Source organism: Macrotis lagotis, chromosome 2 (assembly GCF_037893015.1).
Source record: "Macrotis lagotis isolate mMagLag1 chromosome 2, bilby.v1.9.chrom.fasta, whole genome shotgun sequence".
NCBI lineage: Eukaryota > Metazoa > Chordata > Mammalia > Peramelemorphia > Peramelidae > Macrotis > Macrotis lagotis.
Window position 1 is genome coordinate 93,906,566 of NC_133659.1, and position 15,455 is coordinate 93,922,020.

Below are 15,455 nucleotides of genomic sequence, written 5' to 3' on the forward strand. Positions count from 1 at the left end.
GTCAAAGGAACTGATTGGTTATTGAGACATACACTGTAGGAATATAGAAGGGGTACCCTTAACCCTTAAGACTATTTGTTTTCCTCTGTACCTAAGAGAATGCATATAATTTGAGTGGCTTCCTTAGAGGAGAGTTAAGGGAGGGGCATTCCTGTATGTTATCTTAGTCACTGGCAACTTGAAATCATGAATACCTCCCTCTCCTTAGTGTTTACTGTCCTCATTAAGGAATTAGCAACCTAGAGAATGACTATATACAGGTAGTGACCAGTAAATATTCCAAGATCTAAAGAGAACTACACAACCCACAGATGATAACTGATATCTTCCTTCCTCCTGACACCAGGGTAAAAAATGTATGAGAATGCCTGCAGCCATGGAGAAGCAGCCCAGATCATCAATAGATTATTCTCTCCAGTTGAGGTGTCTAGGCCTATGAGGAGTCAACTGAGACATGTAACTTGTCTTTCACTGATGCTAACAGTCTATAGCAAGCTTCATGAGAACCCAAGACTAGAAATGGGGAGTATCTCTTTTCCATATATATTTGCTACATGTGAGCTTCACTATCATTATCCTTTAAGTTAGTGTCCATTCTCCCCTATACATTTTTTTTTGTCAATTTATGGGAAAATCCAAATCAAATCAGGAATTCTTATTTACTATACAGTCTTAATGAATCTCTTTTTAAAATACTAGTTGATGTCTCCTGGAAAATTTTTTTTCAATAATATTCTATTTTATTTTTCCAGTTATATTTTATGAGAGTTTTCAGCATTCATCAGCATTCATATCCTGGCAAACCTTAGAGGAGAACACGAAGTTGGGGTTTAAGATCAATCATACTAGAAATCAAATCTTTCAAAGATGTTGACAGAACTCTCTTGGCAAAAGTAAACATCTTATCTTTTTTATGTATATTTTGATGTTTGTGTATATCAATATATAATCAAAATGACATAATTAAATGATATAATCAAATATTTATTTGAAAAAACAGAAATATATAAAAATAATTTTAATAATAAAGTCCAAAAAAGAAATCATATTTCTCAATATGTCATGATACTAGCAGCATCACAACATATTAATAACTCATACTGATATTGCTATTCAGTAAAAACTCCAAACCTCCCCCTGTTAAACTGCTACCATTATAGTTTTGCCTCCCCCATGTGACAATTTTTTGAAGCTACTATAACTATTAAAATTCATTTTATTAGGTTTAGCTCAATATCTAGATTATCGATTTATTTTTGATCCTGATTTGTCATCTTGGGTGTTAGGCATGCCTCCTGGTTTTTATGGACAATTATGACAAACATGCTATCTGCTTTTATCCAAACTGCTGATAAAATATTAAAATCACAAGGACAAGCACAGATCTTTAGAAAATTCTACTGGAGACTCACTGTCAAGTTGGCATTGAACCATTAGAAATTATTCTTTGAGTCTAATTTGAATCACAGAATTTGAGAATAAGAAGGTATTTTACTCTACTCCATCTTGTCCAACCCATATACAAAAGAAACCATCACAAAAACATGATAGGCAAGTAATAATCTAGCTCTTGTTTAAAAGTTTCTACTGAGGGGGAAATAAATAGATCTCAAAGTAGTCCATTCCACTTGGATTGTTGGAACTCTGATTCTTGGAAAGTTTTTCTCAACAGTAAATCCAAGTTTGCCACTTTCCAACCTCTGGTCTTGGTTGAATAAGTTTAAGGCCTCTTTCATGTGACTCTTCTTCAAATAAAAACAATAACAACAGTGTTTGAGTTTCAAATGAGATAAATGGAAGTAAAGTACATTGGAAATTTTAAAATACAAGATATATCATAATTTTTATTATTATTTTTAGTGTATGCTTACCATGTCTCTGGAATGGTACTGATTATTCTCTGGGTCTTTCACTGCATTCTTATTGAGCTCAAACAATATTGGTTTATACAGCAAAACAGGGGTTTGTTGGGAAATATCTAATAACTAGATTCTTTTCCATCCCCACATAAAAAGGATGTGCTCACATTTAAATTTTGCAGGTCCTTTTCTACCTACCTCTCCCATTTGTCATAAGCTTAAATATCAATGGTAGTAGTTTGACTATTATATTTACCATTACTTTCAAATGCCAATGTGTTTTGTTCATTCACCTCAATCTCTTTAATTAACTTCTGGTCCCTCACCACCCCATTTAAATTATTTGCATTATTGACTTCAAAATTTAAATCTTAAGCTTCCTGTCCCTTCTGAACTAATTTTCTTTTTAAAATTGGAGTCTATGGATTTATTCTTACCTTTTCTTTGAGTGCTTTGAAATCTGTTCCCCTAGAATATATATCAGACCATAATTACATTTTCTCTCCCATTCTAAAAACACATACTTTATCTATATACATATATCAGTATTTAAATATATAGAATCAGTGAATTCTTCATAAAAATATTATTCCTGATTTTACTTTTAAAGCTTCACATATATATATATATATAAATTAATATATATTGTATATTTGTGTATGTATACATACACACACATATAAATATATATATATGAAGACTGAAGGAACACTGATAAAATAGAAAATTATGCAAAGTTCTTTAAACAAAGTGATAATTGTGCTTTCATATACATATTGCACATTTTCCATAATTTTCAAAGAAAATAGAATATATATTTAAGTATAATAGGAATATGCCTATCATATGGTTTTGGAGATAATTTCACTGAAAAACAAAATTGTTAAGAAATAAAAATATTGGGGGCAACTAAGTGGTATGGTGAATAGAACACTGGCCCTGGAGTCAATAGGTTCTGAGTTCAAATTTGACCTAAGACACTTAATAATTGCTTACATGTATGATCTTAGGAAAGTCACTTAATCTCATTGTTTAAAATAAATAAAAAATAAGTAAAAATATCATAACTCCAGCACATTTTAACACTGAGCAAAACAATAACTAAGGCTTAAGTCAAGACATTGCAAATTTATTTATTTATTTATTTATTTATTTATTTACTAGCTTATTTGTTTTATTTACTTATTATTTACTTTTTTATTCTTATCCATATGCACATGTATATTTTTATGTTACAAAATTTCCTTCCTCCCTCCCTTCTCTTCCCCCCCAATCTATTTGGCTGTGTGTGTGTGTGTGTGTGTGTGTGTGTGTGTGTGTGTGTGTGTGTGTGTGTGTGGTGTGGTGAAATCACTGAATATTATCTTTAATTTTATATTCAATTAATTTCATGGACCAAATAATTTCCCTTTTGTATTAAATTAGCACATTAATGCTGACCTAATTATGTGAATCTCTAAAGAAAAAAAATAAAATTATATGCATATGAGTTTTATTAAAAAATATTTTTTTAATAAGAAACTTCAGAGGGCACAAAACTAGTGAGCCTATTTTTCATAAAACAAAATACAAAGAATCACTGGAAACTCTAAATGATAAATGATAGTAATTTACTTGCTAACATTAATCAAATATATCAAAATTTATGCTCGCATGCATACATATATAATGCAATGGTTTATACATGTACACATCCACACATGTGCTTTCAGGGATCTTTACGGGTGTGTGTATAAACTTATGCATAATTGGGAGAATCAAATTCAAAATATTTAATTCCTAATAGAAGGTATATTATGTTTGTCATTTGTCATTCAACAAAAGTATTTTTTTCAAAAAATATGACTTCTATTGCTTCATCTAAAGTATCTTTTTGAAATATGTTAATAATAGTTATAAATATATACCTTAATAATTTTAGCCTTAGAAATCAACATAATTTGGGATGCATAAATGTGTTAGTTTAATAAGAAAGGGAGGTAAAAGTATGTGTACTTACACAGATCTACAAAATACACAGGAGAATCAAGTAAATATATTTATTGTGTTTAGAATTGTGCATGTATATAAAACTAATATTTAATGATGTATGTATATAAAAGCAAGATTGCTGAGATTTAAGAAATAAATTTATTATTAACCAAAAGATTTTTTTAATTCATTTGCATTTAAACTAGTCTGATCTTAGTTCACCAACACTAAGCCTTGAAATACGCTATTAAGATTATTTTCCCCATTCTAAATTATTTTTCAACATAAAAGCAAAATCATGATGCAAGATTCTTTCCAGCAATCACAGAATTCCTCCTTATATTGAGATAGGAAATATCATATTATTTTGTATATATATATATATATATATATATACACACACACACACATAAATTTATATCTATATATAAAGTAGCTTGTGAGATACAATCCTATCAAGTTCATGAACTTACTTATTTGAATTGTCTGGTTCTACAATGTTTACTTATACTAGATACACAAAATTCATTTTGCAATTATACAGAGCAAAAGTCTTAAATTTTAAAAGAAATGATCTTACTAATATTCATTAATTTAAACATTCAACATCATTACTACAGTGTCATTACTAAGGTTAAATAATGTAAGTTTTGGCAAATCAACATTTTTGAAAAATAATGTATGAGCCTTTTTTGGTGAGAAACTGCTAAATAGATCATATTTTTTATTTGCATTTATTCATCCAATTTTTTACTAAATGCCTAATTTGTTCACAGGACTGTACCATCTTTTGGTAGATTCAAAAACAAAAAAAAAAAGTTTCTCTTCTCATGGAACTCATAATTCACGGGATGGGTGGATGGCTAGTATAACCTTTAAATAGTTAATAACAATTTGTGATAGGAGGGAATAGCAATAAGCAAGAGGAATCACAAAGGGTTTTGTCTGAGAAGTGCCACCCTAGTTGAGCTTTGAGCTGAATATTTAAAAAAAAAAGTATTTTGCTTGAATTATCTGGAAAAATACTGATGGACTTGCTCTGCTTCTGTATTTTTAAATATACAAATATTCAAAGAGTGGATCATTCTGCTTTACTTTTTGCAAAGCATATATTTATTTAAGAATCAAGTTCCTCTCCAAAGAACTAAAGTATATGTCATTATCTATGTGTTATATTTATAGGCATCACTCATCATATGAAACAGATGCAATTCTAAAAAATTCCCCATAAAGTAAGATGATTCAAATCAAACTGTATTTCCTTATTGATTTATAATACAAAAACAGAACTTATCTTCTCCTTATTGAAGAGAATCTTATTTTAATCCATTAGTATTGTTTCATATCTAATATCTGTAGTCATGGAAACATTAAACAAAAATTGAAGGAAAGTTGTTTTTCTGGGTGCCTCAAAAATGTTTTATTAAGAAAAAATAGAAAAATATCATTAAAATTCATTATGAATAATTCACTTCTAGTGTCTGTACCTTTAGGTGAATAGCAACTGAAATTCTATGTCAGTCCCTCTAAACTTGCCCAGGTCACATTCTTGGATTCTACTTAAAGAACCATAATTCAAAGAAAGAAGAGTAAAATAGAAGTGGTGGGAATAAGGGGAGGGGGAGTAAACGAAATCTTGACTCTACCATTATCTAGCTATGTGACATTTTGTATGTCAATTAGCCTGTCTGAGAGTCATTTTCTTGAATTAGAAAATCAAAGATGATATCAAAGATCCCATCCAATTCTAAAACTATGATTATGCAGCATAAACACTAAAATTAGACATTTAGAGTAGGAAGAGACCTGTGAGGTGATCCTATAGTTCAGCTTCCTCATTTTTCAGATATGCAAAATCCACAGATATGTTGCTAACTGCTCAAAGTCTCAAAAGTAATAAATATTAAAGGAAGGGCAGTCTGACCAGGAGTCTGATTTCAAATTCAGCTTTTTATGCATTTTTGCTGTACTCCATGTAATCAACAATGTAAAGTCATTTATCATATTTAAAATCCATGTCTTTGGTTGACAATTTAACATTAAATATGCACTTAAATATCAAAGTGTTGAAATTGAGATCAACAAATTCAAATCCCTTATTTTACAGATAGAAACTAGGACCCAACTGCTAAAGTAATGCATCGAAAGTTACAGTCCACAAAAAGGAATGTAGCCAAGGATCATGGCCAGATTTTTTAAATTCCCAGTACCATGTTGTAGGGAGAGCTAATTAGTGCTGTGAATAGAGTATTGAAGCTATTAGAAAGGACTGAGTTCATATTCGAGCTCACTCTCTTGGCAAGTCCCTTAGCCTTTGTCTGCCTTGGTTTTCTCATCTTTAAAATATGGATGATAACAACACCTATACCATAGGGTAGTTAGATGGGCCAAATGACATATTTGTAAAGTTTAGTGAAACGTTTGACACATAGCAGACCTTTAAGTGTATTTATTTCGCTTCCCTCTTTTTATTTCAGCAAGACTGAATCTGATTCCAAGAGACCCAAGATCTTACCTGGATAGAGCCTTGTCAAGTTAAATCAATGAGTATTTAAGCATTTATTAATTGCCTATGTTATGTGTATCTTGTGTTAAGTATTTGGAGATATAGATAAAAGCATTTTTCATCCCAGGGGAAAAATAGCTTTAGTTCTCAAGGAGTTAACAGAGATAATTTGCAAACAACTATTATTTATAAAAGAATAAATTGGAGATAATCAACAGAGAAAATTCACTAGAATTAAAAGGAATTAGTAAAGGCTTCTTTCAGATAGTGTGATTTTAGCTGGGATTGGAAGTCAGGGAAGGCAGGAGACAGAGATGCCCAGGGAGAAAATTCCAGAGGCATTTAAGTCATAGCCAAATTATTAAATTTGTTTAACTGAAGAGACCATAAATATGTGAAATGAAAAACTGACACAAACTTTTCCAATAAATGTATTTGGCTCAGCAAGTTAAAATTTTTGCCTAAGGTATTAAATAAGTAGTGTGAATTTCCAGAAAATAGCACCTCTCTCTTTTTGCAAAATATTTCATAAAATGAAAGCCAGAAACAAGTTCTGAATTTCATGCAGTTCCAAAGGGGCTTACCATGTGCAAATGAATTTACCTTTCTTCTCTGAAAATAATGATTTCTCTTTTTTTTTGATCAAATAATTTCCCAAAACAGACATCATGTTGATTTATAATCACTTTACAATAGGCAGTCACTCACCTATTTATAGCTCCAGTCTCAGGAACTAGGTTGGGAGTTGGTCAAAGATTTGGCCATATATAAGATACTGATAAAACCAATAATCTTAAATATGGAAAGATAATTTAGATTTGCAAATGAGTAAGTGTGATTAAATTGGTTTTTATCCCAGGATTTCCATAATATTATTTTTTAAATTTATTTATTTATTTTGAATTTTACAATTTTTCCCCTAATATCACTTCCCTCAACCCATCCCCACAGAATGCAGTCTGTTAGTCTTTTCAGTAATATTATTTTACTAAATATCAATATAAATTCCAGTTGAAAAATTTTTGCTTCATGACATGACCAAGTCTTACAGTCATATTCACATTTATTCTAAAATTAGATCATATTAAAAATTTAATATGATATTGAAAAAATTAAGTATATATTTATATACTTACTGTCCTCTAGAGGTATGGACCAATAGCGTGATAAGGGTAGAAGTTGCTGGGCATATGCAGTTTAAAGCTAACATAGCATACTTAAACTCCTCTTCACAGACAACATGATCTGTTCAAAATAGTGCAAGTGAATTAGTTCACACCTATCATTAACAAATGTTAAACATAATTTAAAATAAGCTTGGTTTTTTCATATATTTCTAACATTTTTTTGTTTTTAACAAATTATGCAATATCTTCAATTTCCTTCATAAAAATAAAATTAACATACTGAACCTGGCTTCACAAAATCATGACATTATGGCATAAACATTTTGAAACATCTTAAAGGATCTTTGAAATTTCATTATATATACAGACTTGCTTTGACCTATATGTGATATTTTCCCATCATATTTTAGTTTTCAAAATAGGATCGCTTTATTTGATTGTCATACAATCTCTGGAAGGGAGCTACCACAATATTATTCCCATTTTATGGAATAGGAATTTGAGGCTCAAAGATTTTAAGTGACTAGCTTAAAGTTAAGGAACTAGTAAAAGAAATACAAAATTTACATGTAGTAAAATGCTAGTACTTTTTTCATTAAATCATGACTGACTTTTTTCAAAACAACATTTTTTTCAGATAGTATACACCTATTTGATAAAATTGCAATTGTATGTTTCATATCAAAGAAACACGGGAAATTTTCCTATGCTCTTAGCCTTCTCCCTGCTTCCTAAGAAGATATCCCCTTCTCCCTCTATCTCTGGGAAAAGCACTAGAATAAGACTGAACCCTTCAGGAAACTAATAGATACAGAGAGCCTAGAATGATTTGGTGGTAAGGAGGGAGGGGAAGGGCATAGTTATTTATGCAGTTGTTAAGGAAATTGCATGGAACTTCCCTCTATCAAGATAGATAGATAGATAGATAGATAGATAGATAGATAGATAGATAGATAGATAGATAGATATAGATATATATAGATGAACAACTCAAGTTAGTTATAGTTTTGGAGAATTACCAGAGGATCAATTACTTGTTCAGGGTCACACTATATATCAGAGGTGGGATATGAAACCAAGTTTTCATGATGTAACCAAGCCCTCTACATACCATCTTCCCTTAAAAATATTTTCAGAGATATTTCATTATTTTTCCATATTCTTTATATTCTAAAAGAAGTCATATGAATTTTAAGTGTTGGAAAATGTGAGTTAGAAACCATATATAAACAGAAATATAGATAACAACATTGACAAAGGAATAGATTATAGAGATAAAGATGGAAATAGAGATAAAAGTGATAAAGAGATGGTAGAGATAAATACATGTCACTTCCTTAATCCCAAAAATAGAAGAATAAAAATAGATAGGTAGATAGATAGATGATAGAGATAGAGATATGATGCAACCAAGCCCAAAGAGTTTGAAAAAATTATTTCTTATCTATAAATTTAATATTCTTTATATCATGTTGCATGCATTAAAGATCCAGTTACAAAGTATTAAGCTTGATTCCACAATGAGGCTTTTTAATCAGGTCCTTATAGACATTCTATACGTATATACAGTCATTCCTTCCATATTGCATTTATCTGCACTAAAAATGAAAATTTTGGTCTTCCCTTTGTACCAGAGAAGAAGTCTGAATTTTTCTTCTTTTATGGGGCATTTACAGCACCTTATTGAAAATTTGGGTTGATATTATACAACATTTTGCCTATGTTTCAAGCACTTCTGAGTTTCTGAATTTTTTTCTGTGTTTTCTTCTGACCTTTCATGCAAGACTCTCCCCAAATTCCAATTTAATTTCTTATGCCATCCCATGATATATCAAAGATATAATGTGGAAAATTATGATGTGGAAGGGATAACTGTAATTACAAAAGATCTCTCTCTCTCTAGTTCCTAATAAAAAATAAAAACAATAACAAAAACATTAACAAAACCTATTCAAGCCAACCATGCCTTCCCAAGCAGTAGAACAGATAGAAATATGGAACAATCTTAATCACAGAATTTCTGAGACTGAAGAGATCCTAGAGGCTATCAAGTCCAACTTAGATATGAATGAAAATCTGCAACATAATAGGTAACTTAGTCACTTTTTGTTTGAAGAACTCAAATTCTGCATATGCATGTCTAAATGGTGGGAGTAAGGAAGAGACATACTACCTACTGAATAGCCAAGTCCACTTTTGCATAGTTTTAATTCTTAAGGTTATTCTTGCATCAAATCTGAGAAATCTACTTCACAACTGTCACCCATTGCTTCTAATTCTACCCTCTAGAACCAAGCTGATTCAAGTACTTTTTTTTCAAAAAATGATAAAATATTCACTGTATGCATGTGTTGGAGTGTGTATAAAAGTCTGATTAAATTTATATTTCTTATACAAGATATCTCCAGTGTCTTTACACCATTTTAAGGTGTTTAGAGTCTAAAACTACAATTTAGATTTTTTGGGGACATTTTCATTACAATCTAGCAATGATTCTGAGGAGGTTAGTATTGAAGATCCCCAAAGTCAAAAAGGAACCCACCCCCACCTCTTGCAAACCTGTCTGTCAAAGAAAGTTGTAATGAGATGGTTCAGTATAACTAAAACAATAACCAAGAAGTCAGAAAACCTAAATCCAAAACCTGACTAAGACACTTACTAGTTGTAATTCCCTGGGCAAATAACTTAATCCACTTTTCTCAGTTTTCTCATAAGTAGGAGAATAATATGGGGGTGTTAATATACCCTACCTCTCTGGGGTTATTGTGTAAATAAAGTAAGATGAAATTTCCAAAGTTATTTGAAAATCTAATGTGCTCTAAATGTTATCATTATTATCCCATCAACATTATCATCATCATTATTAAAAGTGCTCTAATTTTTGAGTGGCTATTTTTTACAAAACTACATGAATTTTTCTGTATTTATATTTTATCCCTTATTTATCATTTTGAAGAAACAGATCAATCATAAGATACAGTATTTCTTAATTTTCCTTTTTAACTTTTTTTTACTTACAACCTTTTTGACCTTGATCAAAGTTATTTACCTTACCTAATACTCAGTTGTTTCATCAATAAAATAAAAGAGATTGAACTAGATATCTTCCAATACCCCCTTTTTCTCTGTGATTAATGGTCCTTTGACTAGATTGGCATAATCAGAGAAATCTGCTTTGTCTCAATAGTAGGAGACAAAGGACATGCAGGCATCAAAATTGATCATTATGAAAGAAAATCATTTTGTATAAAATCTCAATTTATATTAACTAAAACACACACATAAAACTTCTGAGATTCACAAAGAGAAAAAAGTTAAAAGATCTTGTGAGGTCAGAAATGTTAACCACACCTCTTGGCTTAGAGTCCTTTTTAGATAAGAAAGAAATGTAATCATTTTAATACTGCAGGTTCCCAACCTCCACACCTTATCAAACCAGTTGTGCAGGATATAGTCCAGCAATAAAAGAAGCCCAAATCTTTCTCTTGGATAATATTTGTAAAACCTTCCAAACCAAATAATAGGTTTTTTAAAAATGAATCAGGATTTTTTTGCTACCAGGACATATTAGGTTTTGAAAATACTATGCTTACATAGTATACGATTGTCATGCAAGTTCAAGAACAATAGGTTTGGGAAAATCTGAACAAATACTGATTTAACAATATAGTCAGTTAACTATTTAAAATGAAAAGAATATTTACAGCTACATTCCTTCAAATTTATTCATGTGTAGTGAATAAGAATTGGTTCCAATATATTCAAAATCTATCCACATAGAATCCAGCCCTATTTGAGGACTTAAATTGTATGAAAAGCCTGTGATTTAGAGCACTAGAAGCTTCTTCAATGCAGTTGCTAAGCAACTGCTCTTTGGAAGGTTGTAAACAAAAGCATTCATGCATAGAATGATGTAGTTCTGTATTGCTTCACTAAATTCAAATATTCCTTTTTTATTTTTATGAGAACATATAACAAAAATATTTTAAATATATTTGCTATTTTTGAAATATGAAAAATCATATCAAAAAGAAGATACTTTGACCAAATCCCTTAATTGATGTGATGACTCAGAGGAATGGTGGTTATGAAAATTGATTCTCTTTATTAGACCACAGTAGTCATTTCCTAACACACAACTTATTTTTGATTGGTCAATTTCTTCCAGTCACATAATAATAAAAATAATTATTTTGTAAGTAACTATTACCAATACAACCATTTTCCAATTTAATCACTCTCATGTATATGACTACAAACCTTCCAGCTTCATGCAAAATAAACATACTAGTAACTAGTACCTTATATATTTATCTTATTTTAAATTTATGAGCATTGTTTCAGAAATTCTTGGTAGTACTACCTGCTCATTTTTTAACGTGGAAAAATCTATTTCTAATGATTTTCAAAAAGGCATGGAACAAACAGAAGAATCTGTAAATAGTCAAGTAGGATCTTGAATTCTGGAAATATTCTAGAAAAATAATTAAAGGAAGGGGTATTATATATATATATATATTATATACATATATACATATATACATATACATATATCTTATTTATTTTTCCAATCACAGGAAAAATTATTTTCAACAATAATTTTTGTAAGGTTGTGAGTTTCACATTTTTCTTTCTCCTTCCCTTCCTTCTCCCTTTGAGAGAAAGCTATCTAATATATTTTATATATGTATAATTATGTTAAACATGTATCCATATTATTCATGTTGTAAAATATGAATCAACTCAAAAAAGAGATGAAAATGATATATAAAACAAATTTTAAAATGGAATGCATATGCTTTGGTCTGCATTCAGACTCCATAACCCACTTTCTGGGTGTAGATACTATTTTCCATCACAAGTCCTTTACAATTGTCTTTTATTATTGTATTACTGAGATAAGAAAATCCATCATAGTTGATCATTTAGTGTGTGCAATGTTCTGGTTCTGTTCACTTCCCTCAGCATCACTTCATGTAAGCCTTTAACCTTCATGATTTATTCAAGAAATAGTACCCTATCCCATTCATATTTTGCAATTTATTTAGCCACAACCCAATTTATGAGCATAATTTTAATTTCCGGTTCTTTGTCACTATGAAAAAAGCTGCTCTAAATAGTTTTATACATGTTAGTTTTATGCTCTTTGGTGATCTATTTGAGCTACAGATCCAATGGTGGTATTGCTGGATCAAAAGATATGCACAGTTTTATTGCCTTTTGGGCATAGTTCTGAATTTCTCTCTAGAAAGATTGGCTCAATTCACAACTCTTCCAACAATGTATTAGTGTCTTAATTTTCCCACATCCTATTTAACATAGGTAACTTTCCTATTTTTCCATGTTGGTCATTCTGATATGTGAGAGATTTTACCTCAGAGTTGTTTCAATTTGCCTTTCTCTGATCAATAATTATTTAGAACATTTTTATATGACTATAGATACCTTTAATTTCTTCATCTGAAAATTGCCTTTTCATATCCTCTGACCACTTTTCAATTGAAGGGGCACTTGTATTCTTATGAATTTGACTCAGTTCTTTATATATTTTAGAAATGATTACTTTATCAGAAACACCTAAAAATATTGTTTCCCAACATTGCATTCCTTTTAATCTGGGCTACAACATTTGTTCACAAACTTTTTAATTAAATGTAATCAAAATTATTCAGTATGCATTTTATAAAATTCTCTATCTCTTCTTTGGTCCCCTTTCCATGGATCTGACAAATAAACTATATCTTATTCTCCTAATTGGCATATGGTATCATCTTTTATATATAAACCCTGTACTCATTTCGACCTCATCTTGGCATAGGATGTGAGATGTTGGTCTATACCTAGTTTCTGCCATACTCTCTTCCAGTTTTCCCAGCAGTTTTTTTTTTTTTTTTTTTTTGTCAAATAGTGAGCTCTTATCCTAGAAGTTGGAGTCTTTGGTTTATCAAACAATAGATAACTATAGTAATTAGTGATGTTTCTTTTGTACCTAATCTATCCCACTGATTCATCAATTCTATTTCTTAGCCAGTATCATACAGTTTTAATAACTTTAATATAATTTTAGATCTGATATGGATAGAGCACCTTCCTTTGCAATTTTTATCATTAATTCTTTTGATATTCTTGACCACTTGTTACATATGAATTTAACTACTAGTTTTTCTTTCTCAATAAAGGAATTTTTGGTAGTTTGTGATACAGCACTGAATAAATAATTTAAGTAGAATTGTAATTTTTATTATATTGGTTCAGTTCTATCATGAGTACCTGGCATTTGTTCAATTATTTAGTTCTGATTTTATTTGTATGAAAAATGTTTTATAATTCTTTTCATATAGTTTCTGAATTTGTCTTGGCAGGTAGACTCCTAAATATTTTTATGCTGTCCTGAGTTACTTTAAATGGAATTTATCTTTCTATCTCTTGCTGCTGGGTATTGTTGGTAATATATAGAACTGCTGATGGTTTATGTGATTTTATTTTTATATCCTGCAACTTTGTGAAGTTGTTAACTGTTTCAAGAAGTTTTTAAATTTGATTTTCTAGGATTCTCTAAGTATGTCATCATATCATCTGCAAAGAGTGAGAGTTTTGTTTCATCATTACCCATTCTAATTTCTTAAATTTCTTTTTCTTTTCTTGTTACTAAAGCTAGTATTTCTGATATGATATTGGATAATATTGGTGCTGATGGGAATTGTTGTTTTACCCAGATCTTATTGGAAATGTTTCTAGTTCATCTCATTACATATAATGTTGTTGATGGTTTTAGATAGATATTGCTTACTGCTTTAATAAAAAAACTAAATAATTGGATTTTTACAATTAGCAAGTGAAACAGTGATCAGTAATTAGTATAATGAGCTTTTTAAGAATAAGTCATGCCTCATTTCTTTATTAAGAAAATTAATTAATTAAGAGGATGAGGGCAATGCCATGGGAATCTCTCTAATGATATTTTTGGCAAAGTTTCTCATGTTTTCTTCATGATGAAGGAAATATTTGTTTCAAATAATAAATTAATTAGGACATCTTAAACAATCAGACTCAAGAACTAGAGGGACCAATGTTATTTTAGAAGGAGTTCCATTAAAGTAACTCAAGGTTCACATTTTTAGAATTTTTGTACCTTCACATGTCATCCTCCTTCTGAGAAATACAAAAGAACTGACAGAACATTTGGGAGAATTTATATTAATGTATACATATTTAATTAAAAATGATATGTAGAATTTATATTGTGCTTTAAATTTAGCAAAAGGATGTTACTATATTAATCTTATATACATTCCAAAATAATAAATGTATGTGGTTTTTTTTCTGTTTTTCCTTTCATTTTTCACATACTGTCTGATAACCCAAATACCCATTTGGTGAGCTTCTGCCATTAAATTCAGGGATTGAAATGGCTGAGAGCAAGAATCCAAGATTCTGTGTCTTAGCTATGCCTCTAATAAATTTCTTTCAGATCACTACATTTAATGATACTAATTTAGTAGGGTCCAGAAGTAGGGTTGCATGATTGGAACTTCTTTACCTTGACAATCAACAAAATAATAAAGCACCCAATGATATGTAGGATTTGCTGATTTTTGAAATATAAATCATCATATTGAAAATTTAACAAATAACTACTATGAGTTCATATATGCTATCTCTAGTGTACTCCTGAATATAATTGAAAAGAACACTAAAAGGAAGTCAATCTCTGAACAATTTTAAAAGTCATTATTGGTTCTGCATATTAGACAATATCTCCCTCTCCTCAGAAGAAAAGTGAAAGTGTATTGTGTATGCATGTGTATGAATCATTCATATAGACTGTCAAAATTATGATTTTATTATTATTAATATGAGATTTATAATGAACTTAATGATAACTTAGTGCCTAAAGCTCCCTTTTCTCAAGCAGGTATTGGAACTGGGAAGAGTTTACAGAAGTCATCTGTCAATCACATCAGATCCTGTTCTGAACTGTGCTTGCTTGTG

The 15,455-nt window shown here is 30.1% G+C and overlaps 1 protein-coding gene across 2 annotated transcripts in view; it reads right to left on the reverse strand.

Annotated features, from left to right (window-relative positions):
• The window catches only part of KCNT2 (potassium sodium-activated channel subfamily T member 2), a 537,465-nt gene that overhangs the window by 166,667 nt on the left and 355,343 nt on the right, over positions 1-15,455 (reverse strand). For both annotated transcript variants that reach the window (XM_074222275.1, XM_074222274.1), the window contains exon 14: positions 7,473-7,581. In XM_074222275.1, the coding sequence (XP_074078376.1) occupies positions 7,473-7,581 (109 nt within the window). The remainder of the gene's footprint in view (positions 1-7,472; positions 7,582-15,455) is intronic.